Raw genomic sequence first — 19,648 nt, 5'->3', positions numbered from 1 at the left:
TCTTCAGGTGAGTGAGGTTTTTTTACACAAAGCACAGCTAACTAACAGCTGGCTCCCGTTACACTCAACCCCCTAAACCTCACTCCCATCCGGGTCACGGCACCATTATAATCCTGTTCTACATGCTCCGTATGGGACTCGAACTGGTGTCTATGGCATGGGTGTGATAACAAGGAGGCTAAAGGCTACAGACTCTAGCATCAGTCACTTTTTTTTATCAATCACATCAGTGAGGTTTTTTACACACTGCACAGCTATCAAACAGCTGGCTCCTGTTACAACTCCGTAGGGTGCATTTTGAGGTATAATAGATGAGCTGATGCAAAGACTGTTCCAAAATGTAGGCAAATTAATTATGCTGTCTCCTTAGATATATCGCTTTGGCCAAATTCTAAGGAAGCATCACTTGTGTCCTTTGTGGAGAAGGCAAAACTTTGCAATGAGCTCAGTTAAGAAAATATCCCAAGATAGCAGACAAAGTAAGAGAAATGTTGATCACAAATGTACTTATATTTCATAGATATCAAAAAACTATCAAAAATAATTAAATTAAATAAAAAAACAACTATTAGTGTGTGCTATGTATTTTTATAATTGTTAGGCATCATGTCGATTCCAGAAAGGTGCTCCGCTTTGTAGCTTAGCAGCACGCTAACATCAGTCTCTGCAGAATGCAACAGGATATTCCGTGACGATTAGAAAGCTGCCTCAGAGGCCATTCAAAATGAATGCCTTGCCTTGTTGTGTTAATAAGCTTAATGCAGCGAAATGAATGGGAAAACATGCATGTGTGTTTCGATACATGTTTTTAAAAATTGAAGGTCTTTGAAACTGACATGCCATCTTAAAAATGTACTCTAATGTGAGAGATGCTAAAAGAGCAATGAGATGTAGCGTAAAAGACGAAGATGCCATCCAGAGCAAATCTATATGCATAAAATAAATAAAAACAGTGCAGACGGACACAAAAATGCATTCGATGTAAATGGACCCTTAGAGGTAGCTAGCATACGTTTTGGAAGACAGACATTTTCTCACTATTTTGTAGGACCTTCAAATCGCTTCCCCAGCTCACTGATCCAGACACTTACCTTGTCACCCTTAGGACCAGTGGCTCCCTGAAAGACAGGGAGAAACACAGAAGGCTCAGTTAGACAGTGTTATTGTGTATTCTCCAGGGCCTGTGAGATGAGTGTGGATCAGGGAGAAGAAGGGACAGGTGATATGATGAAAGCAGACAATTTGTTGCTGTTAGGGATCCAAACAGAGTCAGAGATGACCCGAGTCTGTCTGGATTCCCTCCTCAAGCTCTCTGAAACAAAGCCCCAGGTATATAACATCTGATGCAACGAGAACATATGATGCTGCCTTAGCTTTTTTAATGAGCCAAGCTGTGCCAAGACAACAAGCTCTTGCTGTCTTTGTCTCAGTGGGTTATGGAAGTTTATTTGATGCCATCTTTAGATGCAAGAGGAATTTGATTAAAGGGGTCATATAATTAAATAAAAATGCATGTGAACTGAAAACCACTGGTGCTCTTGCTGGGATAAGAGTTTGCAGTTGTGTCAAATATAATTTTTAACTGCCTTGTCTTTCAATAAAGGCATCTTTCAACACCTGCATTAGGTTTATAAAACAATCAGTGCTGAAATGTTCTGCATGAAAGATTTGAGCCCTGGATTTGTTTGGTGACAGAGAGTGTGTCAATGCCAAGGGAATGTGAAAACAGAGAATAAGGTGAAGGAGAAAATGAAGAGATAACTGAGAAAAATGGTGATATGTGGAATAAATGCAAAAGATGTTCACTTACAGGGATTCCATCCTGACCTAGGATTCCAGGTGCCCCTGTGTTACCATCCTTACCCTGATACACAAAATTTCACAGATACATTAATAAAATTAATATCCCATACATAATATCAAGTATCAGTAATCAAAATCTTTCTGCCCACACATGTTCTTACCGGTGGTCCGATTGCTCCTATTCCTATTGGGCCCTGAGGCCCTGGTGGTCCCTTGTCTCCCTTTGGCCCCTGTTAATGGAAAGCAATCAATTAAAACAGAAATAGAGATGGTCTCTTTTGGCCTGAAAAGCAATGTGTCATTGTGGTGGTGACCTACCCTCTGCCCCAATGGTCCCACTGGACCTGCAGGTCCTTGTTGTCCTTCGGGACCCTGTAGGACACATGTCCTAATTTTGTTAAGAGTACACACAGAATGCAAGCAAGCACTGATTGTAAATGATGAAAAGATGGTCAAATATGTATTGGACAAACCGTCTAGTAATGGATGTAACCTCCGTTCCCTGATGGAGGGAACGAGACGTTGTGTCAGAGAAGCGAAACTAGGGGTCTCTCTGATCTATGAAAAAAGGCCAATGAGAAGTTGGCAGAAAGTATTTTCATACCCCGCCCCCAGACATACGGGTATAAAGGCGAGGAAATACATCGAGTTCATTCAGGATTCAGAGCCGGAAATGGTCTGGCCACTACAGTGGCTCGGCTCAGCGACGTGGCCTGAAGGACACAACGTCTCGTTCCCTCCATCAGGGAACGGAGGTTATATCCGTAAACCTAGATGTTCCCCGCCTGTCGCTCTCTCGACGTTGTGTCGGAGAAGCGACACTAGGGTGTCCAATTTAAATCACGCCATGCGCTGAGCCGTGTACGCGTTCTGCTGACACAGGAGCGGGCAAATATTTTACGTGCAAAGGCGATCAGCTGTGTCAGACTGCACGTACCCTTCCCCAATGCCCCAAAAGAGTCATCGGAATCCTTCTGGTTACCCTAGACAGGGGAACAAGGTGACGCTTGCCAACCTGGGAATGGGCCGAGCCTGGCTGGGCCTCTTTTCTCTCTATGTTTCTCCGCATAGAGCAAGAAACGGCTGGGGCCCTTAGACACATCGATGGAAGGGGGTCTTACCCAGTTTCCTATTCTTTCAGGTGGAAAAGACCCTGCAGAGACCACATCTGCCCAAAAGGGGAGGTAAGAGTAGTGAATACCTCACATGGGTTTTTAGGCAGCATATGGAAAGTGGCGCAGTGGTAGATCCAGCCTTGCTAGGAGGGGGGAGTTGCTACAACACGGCGGCCAGACTGACTAAGGGAGACGCGGGTCCACTCGTAAGGGGACCACGTAGGAGTCCTGCCCTGTGGAGCACCTATTCCAGTACAGGGTAGATTAAGTACCCGCAGTGGATTGGGTTGGCGAGTTCCTCCGTTGAACTGCCGACCCATAAGGGCTAGGGAGGAATCATCCAGGGATCCGAATATGCGGAATCTCCTGGGGGAGAAAGTGCACAGTTTTACCTCGGCCGAGGGAAAGGGCGCTAGGTGCAAGCGATCCACCCGGCCAGTCCGTCAGCGTGTTACCGAGTTCTATGGAGGCGAGTGCGATCAGCAGGGCAGTCTTTTAGAGGGCCCTGAGTCCAACTGATTGTAGCGGCTCAAGGGTGGTCTCTGAAGGCCCATGAGGACCATTGAGAGATCCCAGGAGGGGAACAGGCTTGGCCGTGAGGGAATTAACCTCCGAGCGCCTCTTAGGAACCTGATGATTAAGTCGTGCTAACCCAAAGACTTGCAGTCTACTGCGTCATGGTGGGCCATGATGGCAGCGACATACACCTTTAGAGTGGAAGGGGACAGCCTCCCCTCCACCCTCCCTTGCAGAAATAAGAGCACTGACCTAAATGCGCACCTCTGCGGGTCTTCGGCACCAATTTGCGAACAACGCCACTTCAGGGCGTAAAGATGCCTGGTAGAAGGGGCTCTGGCTTGGTTGATCGTGTCTATGACAATAGGTGTTAGACCAGCTAGATTGTCTGCGTCCCATCCAGGGCCAGACGTGGAGGTTCCAATGGTCTGGGTGCGGATGCCAGAGCGTGAACCGTCCCTGAGAAAGAAGGTCTTTCCTCAGGGGAATTCGTCAGGGAGGGGCTGTCGTGAGGAGTATGGAGGTCCGAGAACCAAAGGGCCAATAGGGAGCCAATAGTGTGACTTGTTCCTTGTCCTCCCTGATCTTGCACAGCACCTGTGCAAGAAGGCTCACTGGGGGAAAATGCGTACTTGCACAGCCCCGCAGGCCAGCTGTGTGCCAGTGCGTCTGCCCTGAGGGGAGCCTCTGTTCGGGCATACCAGAGCGGGCAGTGGGAGGTCTCTCGGGAGGCAAAAAGGTCTTCCTGGGCCTTGCCGAACCATTCCCAAATCAGCTGGACCGACTGGGGGTGAAGCCTTCACTCTCCGCTGGGCAAGTGTTGTCGTGAGCGTACGCCGCCTTGGCCAGACGAGTCATCAGCATCAGAAGCCGCTGTAACGCTCTCCGATGCAGCGGCAATGTCGTCATCCAATTCCGGGAGCTCAAGGGACCGGCAGGCCGGACGCAAAGCCGGACGCACTCATCCCGAGCTCGGACGGAAGCAAGCAAGCTTGCCGGGGAGGCAGGTGGTTCGAGGTGATTTACCCGGCGAACAGAGCCGTCATTGTCCCCAAATTGCTTTCATCGCCCGTGGCGCAAGCCCCAATCCCGTAGGAAGGAGGCAAGGCACGGGGGGCGGCTAAAGTGGCCTTCTCGCACTGAGAACATAGACCATTCATAAAACGCTGCCTGCGTGTAATCACAGCCCAGGCACGCAAGGCAGCTTTTATGACCGTCAGAGATGGGGAGAAATCAACCGCATCCAGAAACTTCACAGGTGGAAAGACGTCTTTAAAAAGACGCGTCCTGAAAAGGACGTTCAACGTCAGCTGTGTATTTACTCTTTTAGAGAAAATAACTCTTTTAACTGCGCTGTCGATGTGCCCAGGGGCAAACTGCACTGCCGTGCAGAGAAGGAGAAAGTAATGTGCCGTAGATCCAACAGCAGGCAGAGTCAGAGGAACAGGAACGGGTGTGTAACTCGCAGCTGACTGCACGACCATCGGCTCCGAAGTAAATTTCTGAATGAAATTATTTTCCTCGCCTTTATACCCATATGTCCGGGAGTGGGATATGCAAATACTGTCTGCCAACTTCTCATTGGCCTTTTTTCATAGATCAGAGGCATATTCGGCACTCAAGAGAGACCCCTAGTGTCGCTTCTCCAACACACCATCGAGAGAGCGACAGACAGGGAACATTTGTTCAGTTAATATATACTGTGGGAAATACAATGAATGGCAACGTAAAACATTTATGAAATAATTTATTATTATTTATTTTAGCATGTCTTATTTTTATTTATTTATTACTTTGACTGGTTGAATCAGATTACTTTGGGAGAAATTCTTCCTTAAGGGGTCTCAAAGATTTCCCCCAAGCTACAAATCTGCTGTACTAAAGAGGCAAATACTTATTCATAAAATGACAAAGCAAAGAATTATTGTACACTTACAGCAGCTCCAGGAAATCCTCTAGGCCCCTGCTCACCCTGTGAGAGAAAATAAAAAATGTACAATGGACTGATGCATTAAAAATAATTATTTAAAAACTGTAGAGTCATGAACAATTTCTCAAAACATAATTTGACCTCAATGAAATAACTGAGTTTCAATCTCAGATTAACTTTTTAATTTTGACAGATTAACGTGGCTTTTTATTTACCTGTGGGCCTGGAAGACCGAAACCTGCAGGTCCAGCATCACCCTAATACAAACATAGCAAAAAGCCTTAATTTATAATAGTCAACTCTACGGACATTCTTATCATTCTGGCACACACATGCGTTCACTTTGCACATTAGTCAGATTTTACCTGGCTGCCTTTGAGCCCTGGAGGTCCCTGGACACCAGGCGGTCCTGGTTTACCCTACAAAATGAAAATAAATCAGAATGAGTTCAGATTCAGGCAGGATATTTGGGAACAGCTATTGTGTTTTAGCATCAAACTTAAATGCTACCTTGCTGATTTGAGTCAAAATCATTAAAATATCACTGCAGATGAAACTGTTTACCTAATTTATAATTCATTGTACACTTCAGGGATTTTCGATTCTTGTCTGACAAGTGTGGCAATGTTAATGCGTGGACCAATTGCAGATTTTAAAGGAGTTTAGAACAAACCCCTCTCCCAAGTATGAACAATGGTAATAGTGATGCTTACTTTAACAAGCACCTGTATAGCAAAAACATCTCACCTGTTTCCCTTCTCTGCCCTCCCCTTGCAAACCTGGCTCTCCTCTTTCACCCTTTGGTGCTGGTAAGCCAGCCACATTGCCTTGTCCTTCAGGAAGTGATGGACAGCTATCACATGCATCTCCCTGGTGACAGAGACACACACACACACACACACACACTCAAAAAGGGATGAGGAAAGGCTCTGGCATTTAAATCACAGTGGAGAAGAAATCCAGTTCACAAAGATGATTTTTGCCTGTGCATCAGCCATATAATACTTGTTTTTAGTTCTTCTTATTTATTTTTTTATATAAAAAATGTAAGAAATATTATTTTCAGATGCTGTGAAGTAATTTAGTAGTGGCAACCTAACACATTAAAATTATTCATCGTACAAAAAAGTCAAACATTAAAATCTCCAAATATAACAACGAACTGCACACATTGAACATTTTTTTAACCTAAAATGTTTAGCTTTTTATTCAAATCAAAAATTTTTTTTAAAGGGGTCATGAAATGAAGAATAACATTTTCCTTGATCTTCTAATATATAAGAGGTCATTGTACTATAAAAACATACGATACGTTTCAGAACTCAAAACTTCCTCCTCACTGCAATAAGAGCATTTGTTGAAACCAAGCTGCCAAAACAACTCGTTCTCTACTTCCTCCACATTGTGATGTCACACTGTGGTAAAAATTTGCATCTGACTGCCTCCACAACAAAACATCAATGGCTACTTTACCTTATCACTTCTGTTGCCCCACCCAGTAGTGGTGAGCAGTGAGATGGCAAGTAGAAAGATCAGGTCAATCAAGAGCAGAGAGCTAATCGTAACAGTGGTCTAAAAGCAGCACAAAATAAGAGCATTTCTGACAGAGGGTCAGAATGAAATGGAATAGAAAACGATCATGTTTTACAAATATATTACTAATATTTACTAATATAAATAAATTAACCTCAAGGAATATATTAAAATAATAAAAAATGTATATCATGACCCCTTTAACATCACTGAAACAACCTGAACACATTCATCATCATCATTGGCGGTCACTCGAGATTGAGTTTGACTGTCCTCCTACTGGGTCCTTATGGTACTTTAGGAGGGAGAACAGGCCAATCCTGGAACCACACATTTTGGGAAGTGAGGGCAGGGGTAAGATATGCTTTGTGCTCCAGTTTGGGCCTTTTTGGTAGAGTCTGCATTTTTCTTCAGTGGTACGGAATATATTGTTTTTGAAGACAATGTTCGAACAAACTGTTCGAACAAACTTACTCCAGGCTTCCCTTAAGGTTTACATTTATGTTATCTTTGCATCTTTTCTTTTGACCTCCTGGGGCCCGACGCCCTGTCAACAGTTGAAAATAGAGGACTTATTTTGGAAGGTGTGAGTCTGTCATCCAGATAACATTGCCAGTCCATCTGAGCTGTTGTTGTGCAATCATTGCAGTGATGGTGGGCATGTTGGTCACCTTTTCCTTAGTTTTGAGAAGCAGCACAAGCACAGCTCAAGGCAATGGTGTATCTCATCATCAATGTTGGCTCTGGAAGAGAGAAGGCTTCCGAGGAATGGGAACTGATCTACCTTTGCAAGTCTGGCATTGTCAACATGGTTGGAAACAGAGCATGAGAAGTGTTATTTTTGATGTTGAGTGCCAAACCAAGTTGCTTGTATGTCTTTGCAAAAGATTCCACGGTGCAACGCAGGTCACCTCAGAGAGAGAGACACTAGGGCGTTATCATCGGAATACTGCAGTTCCACGATCGATGTGTTGACATTTTTGCTTTTGGCCCTAAATCTGTTTATGTTCACAACATTTACATCTCTTCTGTACATGATTTTGACTCCCTGAGGAACATTTTCACCAATAAGGTGGAGGATGGAAGCAATGAAGGGTTGGGGCAATGATATAGACTTGCTTAACCTCAGTTTCAATCCTGATGGGCTCGGTTTCCTCGCTGCTCTGACTGACTACTGTGGCTGACATATTTGATTAGGTTACACCAACAAATTAAATAATAAAGGTTAGATAAGGTAGAAATAGCTCTTTAAAAGGTAACATTTGCAGGTTACTACTTTTTACCAATATGCAATATTAGCATCACATAGACCGAATAGGACAATTGACAATTTTGTAATTGCATAAACAATGGCAGAATTATTTAATAGTGTAACACATAGATAAAACACTGGAAAAAATTATTGTATTTTTACTAGCCATGTTACCAACAATGACAGATTATTTTGCACCAAAACACCAAAGATTTTAATTTAAATTCATGACCTATGACATCAACAACAAAAAGAAAGAAGTTTTTTATCCTCCCTTTCATAAGTTGGTTAACCTACTTATTTTGCTATGTTTAAAATGCATAGTTAGTTACATTTTAGACTGTAAATCACAAGTTGACCACTGATGTGTGCGTCACTGACCTTTTCTCCTTTTAGTCCATTAAGGCCGTTCCTTCCTGGGTCTCCTTGAGGTCCGTGGGCTCCAGGTGTCCCAGCCACACCTGGGTCTCCCTGTAAACCCTGATCACCCTAATGACAGCAAAATATAATCTAATGTCTAGAAAATTGCCCATACAATGAGGTTCCTATTATTCTGAATAAACAAAAACCATCAACATACTTTCTCTCCTTTAAACCCCTGAAGACCTGGTGGCCCCTGTAGAGACAGATATTAAATGCAAGGTCAGTGTGATTTGAGAACCTCAAAGAAATAGTACAGATACACTGAGACCAAGCAGCAATGTACCACTTGCACTAACCTACCTCCCTATATAGAGTGAATATAAAACTGCCAGGCTTACCTGCTTGCCCTCGACTCCATCTCCAGGTGGCCCTGGTGGTCCTGGGGGGCCACGCTCCCCTGCAACCTTTATTGTAGATGGGCCTCCTCCAACCTCAGAAGGATTGGTTTGGCACACACCACATGAATCTCCCTAAGATACAGAGCATGTCCCATGTAAACACACCCATACAATGTTAGAGAGAGAGAGAGAAAGAGAGAGATCCATAGTTTTATTACCAATTAAAAACATTTACTCACCTTTTCACCTTTTCGACCAGATGTCCCTAGACCGGGTTGTCCAGGCTCACCCTGTATAAATATAATAATATATATTTTATGTAATACATACAATATGTCAATTCAGTTGGATGATAGTAAAATAACTGCCAGCCCTGTACAGGGTTCCCACACTTTTTAAACCAATACAGTCCCATGATTTTTCCATGAACACTCCAATCGTTTATAATGTTCGTAACATGGTTATCATTTTACAGAGGATGCAAAGTCAGATTTCCATTTATTTTGGTCAGACACCAATATTTTTAAATGACTATGATTTTAATAAATATACTTATTACTGTATAAATGTCTCAAATAAGGCGCTCATCAGACAGGCTGATGCTATCATGCAGGTTTCAGAGTTTTACTACAAAAGCACTCACAAGGAGCAATATCTAGCCAATATAAATAAGAGCAAACTACAAAATGTATGGACATTCTGGAAATTATCACAACTTTGTATTTATTTGTTTAAACTAATTTCCATGACTTCAAAATTCACAGATACTTCTAGAATTTCCATGACCGTGGGAAGTGTACCTGTAAATGTTCTGTGTCTACTAATGTCTTTAGGATCTAATCCAGAAATAGAATTATGCTGGCTAACTTATTCAGTACACAAAATACAAGTGCTGAATAACAAACTTTGAGTTGAGCTTAATTACCATTGCTCCTTTCAGTCCATCCTTCCCACTAGGCCCTCTTGGACCAGGCTTGCCCTAAACAAAAAATCATCATGTTTAAATTATTTTAATGCTGAAGTTGGTGAAAAATCACAGATTCAAGTTTAGGGAGGAATTCTTAATGCAGACCAAGAAAGAAATAATGGTAACTCACAGTTTTCCCCTCAGTTCCTCTGGTGCCAGCATTACCCTATAACCAAAAGAGTGACAACAGTGTGAGACAGGCTGTTAGACAGGTGGATGTAATAACTATTGGATCCTAAACATATCCTGTGCTAATTCACTTTAAAAATGTACATGCAGACCATTTAAACATTATCTTATAAGAATTGTTCAATCAGTTTCACATTAAGGATAAACATAGGCAGAACCACCTTTGGAGTCTTTACAATTCACCAGATTTTAGAATAATAGTAAAATCATCAACACAAAATAACAAAAATGGAAGTATAAAATCAATCTTATACAGTATTACTGATTTTTAAAATTTTTGACAAAAGTAACAGTTCAGCACACTGTGGGCATTCTCTCAACCAGACTCACTTCATGAGTTAGCAACTTGGGATGCATTTCAAAACATATTGAATGAGTTCCCATGTATACCAGACACTTGTTGGCAGCTTTTACTTCACTCTCCAGTCCAACTTATTAATTTCATCATCATATATAGGCATAATTCACATTTCTTTATTAGACTAATTTCAAATATTTCAACATAAACTTTTAGATTAAAAGGTCTTTAACATCATGAGAAACATACTGTAGCATTCAAGTGTGTCCAAATTGTTGACTGGTACTGTATGAACTGTATGCATCATCGACAAGGAGGAAGTCATTGAATTGGTAGAAATACCAGACAAAATTAATATTCTTCAGAATCAGATGGTTTCTAGACTGCTCTGTTCAATTTACCTTTTCCCCTTTCAATCCCGGAAGGCCACTTTGACCAGGCTCTCCCTGTATATGTGAGAGAGAATATTAGTTGGAAAAAAAATTAAGAGAGAGAGAGAGAGAAAGAAAGAAAGAAAGAGAAAACAGAGAAAGATCAGTGCATATTCGCTTGCTTATAAGACATGCAATGAAAGCTAGCCTTGGCTGAATAATTCCCCAATCTGTTGTTACATAATTTTTTTTTAAAGCATTTGTGCCTGAGGGTTAATTCTGAGCCATACACGTGGAGTAGCATAGATCAGGGCTGTCTGAGATTATACATGAGCCAATAAATGCATCCCTGCAAACTCATGCGTAAACACAGATGTGCATAAAAACACTTTTGTGTTTGCACTGTGATTTACTAAACTGCAGAAAATGGATGAAGTAATGTGGAAGTTTTTAAAACTCTGTTTATTCAATGTCAATAGCCTTGTTTCCACTATCGAGCTAAATGATGGTATGCTAGTGCGTGCCAGGGCCAGTTGTGTTCCACTGTCACTTCCAGTGCTTCATCGTGTCTCCTTGGGGCTTTCTCTGGGCCAACAACCAATGACCTTTGGCCCACCAATTACCCTTGGGCCAAACAAGGCCAACTAGAGATTCAGGTGGGTTGAATGTCAAGGCAGAGTTTCACCGAACTCCCCAGGTTGTATATTCAGTGCACCACAGTACAGGTTCGGAAAAAAATAAATGAATACGGGCACAGTACAAATCTTTTAAAATGCCTAATGAACAAAGCAGTGCCCAAAGAAATTACTTTCCATGGTTCGGTGAACTTTCATAGACGGTGGGCTGGGACATCGTCCTGCTGTTAGTGGAGAGACCACTCTGGACACCATGACAGTTACAGTTGGTGAGTCATCAATGTTAACTTATCTTGCTGTTTAAATTCAATATAAACTCGATATTCTAGATAACTAGATAACATGATACCTCAACTTGTGCTTCCCTCTTGCTTGTGAAATGGGGTGTGTGACGTTCTTAACAGTAGGTTTTTGGGCAAAGCTGCAGAGTTATTGGCCCGATGGTGGATACGCAGATTTGGTCTGGCGGCTCGAGGTCCGAGGCTATTGGGCTCGGCTTGCCAGTTGATAGCCCTGGCTTGTAATGGCTCGATAGTGGAAAACGTGGCTAATAATGAGCTTTCAAGTCCCACTCCATCACGTTCACCTGCTCTCCTTTCTGTCCAATGCCTGAATCTCCCTTCTCTCCCTTCGGAGCACGATTCAGAAGACCTGCTGGAAGATCTCCAATGACAGGGCAGCCTATACAGGGTTCACCCTAAGATACAAAGGAACATACTTGTAGATGGCAAGACTTTGGCTTTGTACAGACTGAATTTTTTTGGTGTATCTGACTCAGTGGAGAGATTTTTCATCTTCCTCCCTAAAACCTGCCAAAATATAGACTCACCTTTTCCCCTTTGGTACCGTTCGCTCCTGGCTCCCCCTGTGAAAGAATGCCAAAACAATGTGTGAAAAGCAGGTTGCAAATAATGGCTCATACACCGTGTGACAGTTTCAGAAGTTCAGCACTCTGAATGTGACAAAAAGCAGGCAGGACTTTAGTCTGGAATACATACTGCAATATACTGTAGTTGTCACCACACACAGTTGCTGAGTTCTAAAGGAAAGCTCTTAAACTGGAAGCAGCTGTCAAAATAAATGTGAAGGACTATTGCATTGTCTATGTGTGTGTGTCATGTTGTGTACTTTGGATAGCACTGGTAAAAGGTTTCCCAGATTCAGACTATAAATAGTCCAGGCTCAAATAAGTCAACTAATGGTCATTTGTCAGTGCATCTCTTTTACTTCAAAACAAAAAAGTTAACCACTGTCTTTGAAAAAACATTTTTTTTTTTAAAGGAGTTAACATTTATTTTTGCAAAATATACTTTCAGAACTCAGTTCAGAAATAACTCACTTTTAGAAACTAATCAGCAAAGAAATGGCTCATGATTATTCTAAAGTGTTGCTGAATTTTTAGCATGCTGCTATGTGGTTGCTAAGGTTTTTTGGGTGGTTAAATACTAGCCCAATTCAAAAGAGCTTGCCCTCAGGTCTATATTATGTGCTCATGACATGGCTTAGGAACTTTCTTCATTGTGAGTCTACAGGATTGTTTTGCCTGTTTCTCCATTACTTGAAGTGTGATTGTTGCACAAATGGTGAAACAGACTTTCACAGTAATGTTTAGTACTTATGGTTAGGAGTTTGGGGGTTAAAAGTTTGTTCCTAACACCAAGTATGATAAATAGTAATAGTGATTATTGCCTTTGCAATCACCACTAATTATAATATTCTCCCTTTAATCATGCATATATTAATGTGTTATACACATTATATGAGGTCCTAAGCAGTACGATGCAGTTATCAGTAGGGCTGGGTATTGATACAGATTTACGGATTTGATAACGATTCACAAGCACTCGATTCGATTTGATTACGATTTAGATTCACATGGGTATATTTTGGTTATAATGTCCCTTTTGCTTAAATATGAAATAAGAAATCTCCCAGCTAATACTGTTAATTGTACAGGGGACCACCTAACTAGGTAAATTATGAAATATACATTTTACAAATGATATTTTATTGGTTTTCTTTTTGGTGAAATTTTAGCTTTTAAAATGGTGCAAATCAAAGTATACAATCAATACATTTGATATTATATTGCAAACATTATATTTTGTTACATTTTAATTTTTTGATAAATAATCTTTTACTACTTACAAGTATTTACATTGACTTGAAGAACACGTGCCAAAAATCAGTACTGTCTCTTTAAGAAAACCAGCAGTTCTTTAATGGGCATATGTAAATGAGCGCATATTAATGAGTGGCTTCTTTACCTTATCTGTGCCATTTGCCATTAGAATTAAACGTTTATATTTTTTTTTTTATCAAAAATTGACTGTTAAGAACAGAAAGGACATTACAAGATTATTATTCAATAACGAATGTATTGCGTGGTTCCTTTATTTGGACACACATAAAACGGAACGAGTAAAATCCAACTTTTACTCTCATCACATATTAAAAGGATGCTGAACTTCTTTGTCAATATACTAGTTAACCACTGGTGAGTGAAATCTGAACATAATAATCTAATCACAGGCAAAGAGTTGTGCATTAGTAAAATATTGATCATGGGATTTAAGAATCTTTTTCGAGATCATTCAAATGAAGATTGCAAAGCATCGGCAAATCTATAAGTCCTAGTTATCAGTAACATGCACCTTTTCTCCTGCTTTGCCACCCAGTCCTGAAGGACCCTATGAAAAGAGAGGCAGATCAAAATATTAGTATCAGTCACTCTAATCATGACACAGTCATCCTAGCTTAGCACAACTGGCCCAGTGCAAATGTTCTACATTTTCATCCTGTTATTTCACTCAATCCAACACGCACTCCCTCTCTGTCCCATAACTAGGTATGAGGAATAGATTGTGATGGTATTGGAAATCTTTACAGAGAAAGGCAAACAGGCATTTTATGGCACACCACATAGAATCGTTTATGGCATAATTGATCAATTTGACTCTGAAGAAGAGAGAAAATTATTTTTAATTGGCTAAAAAGATAGAAGTTTAAAGTGAAATGGAATCTAAAGCAACTAATAGAGCAAAATGGCCTAAACTTTAAGGCAAAAAAAGCTGTCTATATTTCATGGATGGTGGAAGAGAGTTTTGGTACCTCAAGTTCTAATGAAGCGTGATAGAATATCTGTTCTCTATAAGAGATAAGTAAAATAGGGACAGCATTACTCATTCAAAACAGCACCAGCAGGCGAAGAGGAGCTTGCTGATTGTTAGCTTATTCCATCGAGCTTGGCAAATATAAATATGGCGGGCCCACTGAGGTGAATAGCGTCATCAGCGGGTTCATTTTCCAGTGACAAAGCATCAACTATGCAGCAGAAAATACTAAAATGAAATTTGGGTGTTGGATGTTAGAAGTAGTTCCAGGATGCGACATCCTTGACAAGTGTCATCTTACATTTAATTCACCAACGCTGAACTACTTCTTTTTTGGGGGGAGGGGGTGGGGGGGTGGTACAAGCAGTACCAGAGTTAGATTCTGAGAAAACTCACAGGTAGACCTTGTTCTCCTATGCCTGGTGCCCCTGGTTCTCCTTTTGGCCCCTGCTTGCCCTGAAGGGTCACAGTGTTGCCTGTAGAGTCTGGAGAGATGACTGGACATGCTTCACATGGATCTCCCTGAGCAAAGAAAGACATTAATTATTTTTTATTTTTTATTAAAAAATAAAGCAAGGCACATACAGGCAACAATTTACAGTTCAAACTAACAAATTCACATAAGTATAATGGAGAGAGTTGTTTATGTTTATATAAAATTGTATGCAACAGCTTTAGCTTACCTTCTCGCCTTTTGGTCCCCAAGGACCTCTTGGACCCTGTCAGTAAAAAAAACAAAAAACAAAAAAACAAAACAAAAAAAAAAACTTTATTGAGTATGCATGAATATTACCACTGCAAAACTTTGAGTTGCAAATGCAGTGGTAGTAAAACTAATTATGGTAGAATTCTATGGTATCATAGAAATCACATTTTGTCCCTTACAGTGATAGAACAATCAAAATAGTAATTTTCAAATCAGGATAACCAGGTTCTTCATTCTTAACAATTCAGCACACTACATCATTTTAAATTGACATTTTCCTATAGGTGTAATTAGGTTCCTATAGGTGTAATTAGGTAAGATGCCCTTACAGGTTCTCCAGAACTTCCATCTTTACCAGGAATGCCAGAATCCCCCTACACATTGTGAGAAAGTGTTTTCTTTTAATCAGATTATTAATGTCCAAATAAAATAAGAGTAACATCATGTTATCAGCATGTCCACTGTGATTAATAACAAATGTATTCTGTAATAGTACACTTACTTTGTCCCCTTTAGAGCCTGCAGGTCCACCAGGGGGCCCCTGTGAGATAATAACACAAAAGTTTACAGATTCAAAATGCCGTATATGGTCTATTGTTTTTAAAAATAGTATGTGAAACAAAGAGTACATTATGTAGCAGTAAATGTTTTAATCAGTGCAATGTTGTCACTACATTGATGTCACGTGCATGTCTAGTTATCATCTCAATATAGTTTTTTGCATTTTTTTTTATCCAATTTTTGAATAAAGTCAAATTATATTAACTCTTTTATATTAACTGCAGCTGATATTTCTTTTGGTTAATTTGTCACTCTGAAAATTTTAACTTCAATTTAAACTTCAATATAAAACCTCTGGAAAGAATGAAGTAAATAAAGCTCAAATTTTAAATAATGAACAATAAATTCTTACTGGTGGTCCTGGTTTGCCATCTCCAGGTAGTCCAGGAAGACCCGGTTCCCCTGCAAGCCCTTCTGGACCAACTGCACCAGGAACGCCCTGTCAAAACAACACCAATTAGAGACAATCACTATACAGTACATCACAACCAATATAATGATATAACAAACTTAAGATTTACGTGGGAAGTTCAACCAAAAATGAATTTTCTGTCATAATTTACTCACTCTTAATTTTGATAACCTCAGTCACCATTCACTTTCATTGTATGGACAAATATGCAGTGAGTCATACAGTACAGGTTTGGTACAACATGCAGTTTTAAATGTATGATTTTCATGGAAACACAAAACTCAAATGCAGCAAGAGAGAAACAGTTAGCTTTACCTTTTGGCCTTTTGGGCCCACCACACAAACAGGATTTGCTCGACCCTGTAATAGCCAAAACAAATAAATAACCATTAGCTAGAGTTCATTCAAAGGCTTGTATTAGCTGTGTCACACTTTATAAAGCAAACCTGCATTGAGAACGAAACCAGTTAGTTTATAAATGCGTTGAGGCTTACAAAGATAAACAGTTTAAAAGCAAATTCTATATATGCATTTGCGAGTTCGACCATATTCACCATCCCTTTAGGTTTGTATACAGAATAGAAAAGATTCAGCTTAATGTGATCCGACTATCCATTTAAAAGAATCAATGTGGCTGCATTGATTTGTGGGTCTTTGTTGGCTTATGTTATCTCTGTAGCATTAAAAAGACTTCACACCCAAAGAGATATTTAATGAGAAAAAACAGCAGCAGTGAGTGTATGGGTAATAGTCAAATGCAAAATGCTTTTCAATGCAAAGCACTGTGAATATACAGCACGAAGCCACTTTAACAATAGAACAGCAAAATACTCTAACATTCACTTAAAGGTGATGCAAGCAATTTTTTTCAATGAAAGGTATGCAATAAATGCTCCTACTCCCTTAAAGATTTAAAAAAATAAGTGTCCTGAGATATCTCACCAGTCTCTGTGACAGCTGTAGACATTGTAAACAGCAAACAAAAATGTGTCTGTGGACACATTGTGTCCGGGGACAATGACGCTTTCTAACCTGTCAATTATTTTGCACGTTCTCATAGTATTGAAGTTGCAGCAAATTATTGAGGCATAATGTGTTTTTATGCCATGTTGTTCATAACAGTTGTCAGTTGAGGGTGCTATTTTGCTGCTGTTGTTTTTAACAACCATTTTTGCTCTCAATAAAACTCATTTTGGAATCTTTGGCTAATCAAACGGCTCAGTGTCGTGGAAGTAGAAAGGCTGAAATCGATTACAGCACCTTTAAAATTAAAATATGTGCTAAGAGACATATTGTGCATGTGAAAGATTACACAATCTTTTATGTTTTTATGAATACACTTTTGCAGCGAGACACTAAGATACATCAACATGTCTTTGAAGACTAAGAGAGACTCAGGAAGGGACCTGGAGGCATATGCATACACAATGGAAATGAGGTAGGACATAAATATAAACATGTACAACTTTAACATCAAAAACTTCTCTTACATCTTTTCCTGGACTTCCAGCCACACCTGGGGCTCCGATCTCCCCTTTCTGCCCTTTGCCCCCCTAAATATGTGTATGTGAGACAGAGAAAATGACAGACAGACATAAATAGAGACAGAGAGAGATGCTGCTATCAACATCACACTCATATACTCTACAGGTTGTGTCTCAATCAGGTTCCTTGTTCAGTAGTGCACTGGCCAGGGAGTCACATCCAGGGCTGCCACACTGTCAAAATAGTTGTAGTGCACTAAACAATTTGCCCTGGAAAAATTCCCATAATGCATTGTATAAAGCAGAGAGCATCAGCTGCTCACTATTTTCACTTTACAGGAAATGTTGCCAGTTTTTGAAGTCATCAAAGGATGAGCACAAGTGAAATTCATGCTGGCAATATCTTATTTTCTGTCTTTAAAAAGATTGTTTGAAATTACATTTCATTCCCAAAGTCCATAAAAGGAAAACAATCCTACTAAGTTTAACAAGTCAAATTTTGTGTAATACTATAGAGGAAGTTTTTCATTTTAATTTGTTCTTTTATGTATGTTCTGCAACAACTATTCTGAATATAGCCTGGGTTTATGTTCTGTTCTCGTTTTATTTTTATTAGTGCATTTATGTATGCTATGCAATTGTATTTAATAATTTATTTTAATGCCTTAATGCCATTATGCATGTACATTATCTTTTACACTTGAAAAAATATGCAAGACAAGTGCATAATAATGACACTATAGTAGGTCATCCAGATTCTCTATACATATAGAACATTTGCATTATTTGCACAGTATACAGACTGCATACTAAGAAAAAGTAAGAGCTGCATGCCATTCTGAACATAGCCTGCGTGGGTCTATGTTTAATGCAATTTTAATTTGTTTATTTATGTATGCTGAGCAATTTTTTTTTTATGCATACTTTAAATTCTAATGCCTGAATGCCATAATGCATGTCCATTATCTGTCTTGCTTAACAAAAACTCAAAAATATAATTTTTGAAAGCTACGACGGTGCATGATGCTATGCTAAACAGAGGAGTTATTGATAAATACCAGCTATGTTTTAATGTATGACCTCGTAATTGGGTCCTGTGTTAGGTAACTTACACAAAAAATAATTCACTAATGACTAATTTCTTTTATAAAATTTTAATCAGATTACTTCACTAATAGTTCTATGAAAAATAATCACATTACTAATTGCTTTACTTCTAAGTTATTTTCGAAAATGCTTTCCACTCAACAAAATCAAAATAATGTCTATATTTCTTCCTTGTTCACTGCTGCACACAAGCCATACACTCAGCACCACACGTTGCTCCCTAACTGTGAATTGTTATGAGGCGCATGCCCTTCAAATGTCACAGAAACAAAACAGACATACATATGAATGTAAAAATACTTTAAATGTATTTCTGTCATGTCAACTCCCTGAAAGATTTAGCATATTAATGTGGGTATGACATATTGATAGAATATTGGTCTTGGTGGAACAGATATTTTACGCTGCTGCTGCTGCAAGTACGGAGACTTGCTAGTGCTAGAACAAACATACTGACTTAAGCATGCGGACATGCTGCTGCACAATTAGACAATAATACAATCCCATATCAATGCAGGAAAGCTGCAAAAAACAGCCCCACAAACAAGCAGATCCATCACCAAGACTTGTGTACTGCTGCTGCTCCGAAGAGTCATGTGTATCGAGTGTATGCTAGCTAGGTGTGCCTTGCCCTGCTGGCCAAATGGCATAACACTAATTAATTAAAACGTCTCGGGTTACATGTGTAACCCTTGCTCCCTGAAAAAAGCAGAACAAGATGCTGCGCTTTGCTATGCGCTTTGAGAACACATCTCAATGTGACCAGCTATGAATATGTATGCAACATGTCAATGAACATTGACTGGAATTTATGGCCTCTGCCGATGTAATCAATGGACGCACCTGGCGCAGTGGCTATAAATAGATGCATCACCGGTGCATCATCAGATATTTC

The 19,648-nt window shown here is 40.0% G+C and overlaps 1 protein-coding gene across 4 annotated transcripts in view; it reads right to left on the bottom strand.

The window, feature by feature from the left end:
- LOC127619578 (collagen alpha-1(XVI) chain-like) overlaps positions 1-19,648 on the bottom strand; it is a 150,378-nt gene that overhangs the window by 32,152 nt on the left and 98,578 nt on the right. For all 4 annotated transcript variants that reach the window (XM_052092459.1, XM_052092457.1, XM_052092461.1 and 1 more), the window contains exons 13-37: positions 17,653-17,715; positions 16,478-16,522; positions 16,103-16,189; positions 15,692-15,730; positions 15,519-15,563; positions 15,167-15,202; positions 14,880-15,005; positions 14,025-14,060; positions 12,200-12,235; positions 11,957-12,067; positions 10,766-10,810; positions 10,008-10,043; positions 9,836-9,889; positions 9,150-9,200; positions 8,911-9,042; positions 8,730-8,765; positions 8,531-8,638; positions 6,112-6,234; positions 5,730-5,783; positions 5,580-5,621; positions 5,371-5,406; positions 2,122-2,175; positions 1,965-2,033; positions 1,811-1,864; positions 1,092-1,118 (exon numbers count right to left, since the gene is read on the bottom strand). In XM_052092459.1, the coding sequence (XP_051948419.1) occupies positions 1,092-1,118; positions 1,811-1,864; positions 1,965-2,033; positions 2,122-2,175; positions 5,371-5,406; positions 5,580-5,621; positions 5,730-5,783; positions 6,112-6,234; positions 8,531-8,638; positions 8,730-8,765; positions 8,911-9,042; positions 9,150-9,200; positions 9,836-9,889; positions 10,008-10,043; positions 10,766-10,810; positions 11,957-12,067; positions 12,200-12,235; positions 14,025-14,060; positions 14,880-15,005; positions 15,167-15,202; positions 15,519-15,563; positions 15,692-15,730; positions 16,103-16,189; positions 16,478-16,522; positions 17,653-17,715 (1,545 nt within the window). The remainder of the gene's footprint in view (positions 1-1,091; positions 1,119-1,810; positions 1,865-1,964; positions 2,034-2,121; positions 2,176-5,370; positions 5,407-5,579; positions 5,622-5,729; positions 5,784-6,111; positions 6,235-8,530; positions 8,639-8,729; positions 8,766-8,910; positions 9,043-9,149; positions 9,201-9,835; positions 9,890-10,007; positions 10,044-10,765; positions 10,811-11,956; positions 12,068-12,199; positions 12,236-14,024; positions 14,061-14,879; positions 15,006-15,166; positions 15,203-15,518; positions 15,564-15,691; positions 15,731-16,102; positions 16,190-16,477; positions 16,523-17,652; positions 17,716-19,648) is intronic.

The sequence above is a fragment of the Xyrauchen texanus genome, chromosome 26, assembly GCF_025860055.1.
Source record: "Xyrauchen texanus isolate HMW12.3.18 chromosome 26, RBS_HiC_50CHRs, whole genome shotgun sequence".
In the NCBI taxonomy this organism is placed as follows: domain Eukaryota; kingdom Metazoa; phylum Chordata; class Actinopteri; order Cypriniformes; family Catostomidae; genus Xyrauchen; species Xyrauchen texanus.
Note: the sequence above shows the minus strand (reverse complement) of the source record. Positions and strands in the feature narration are given on the sequence as shown.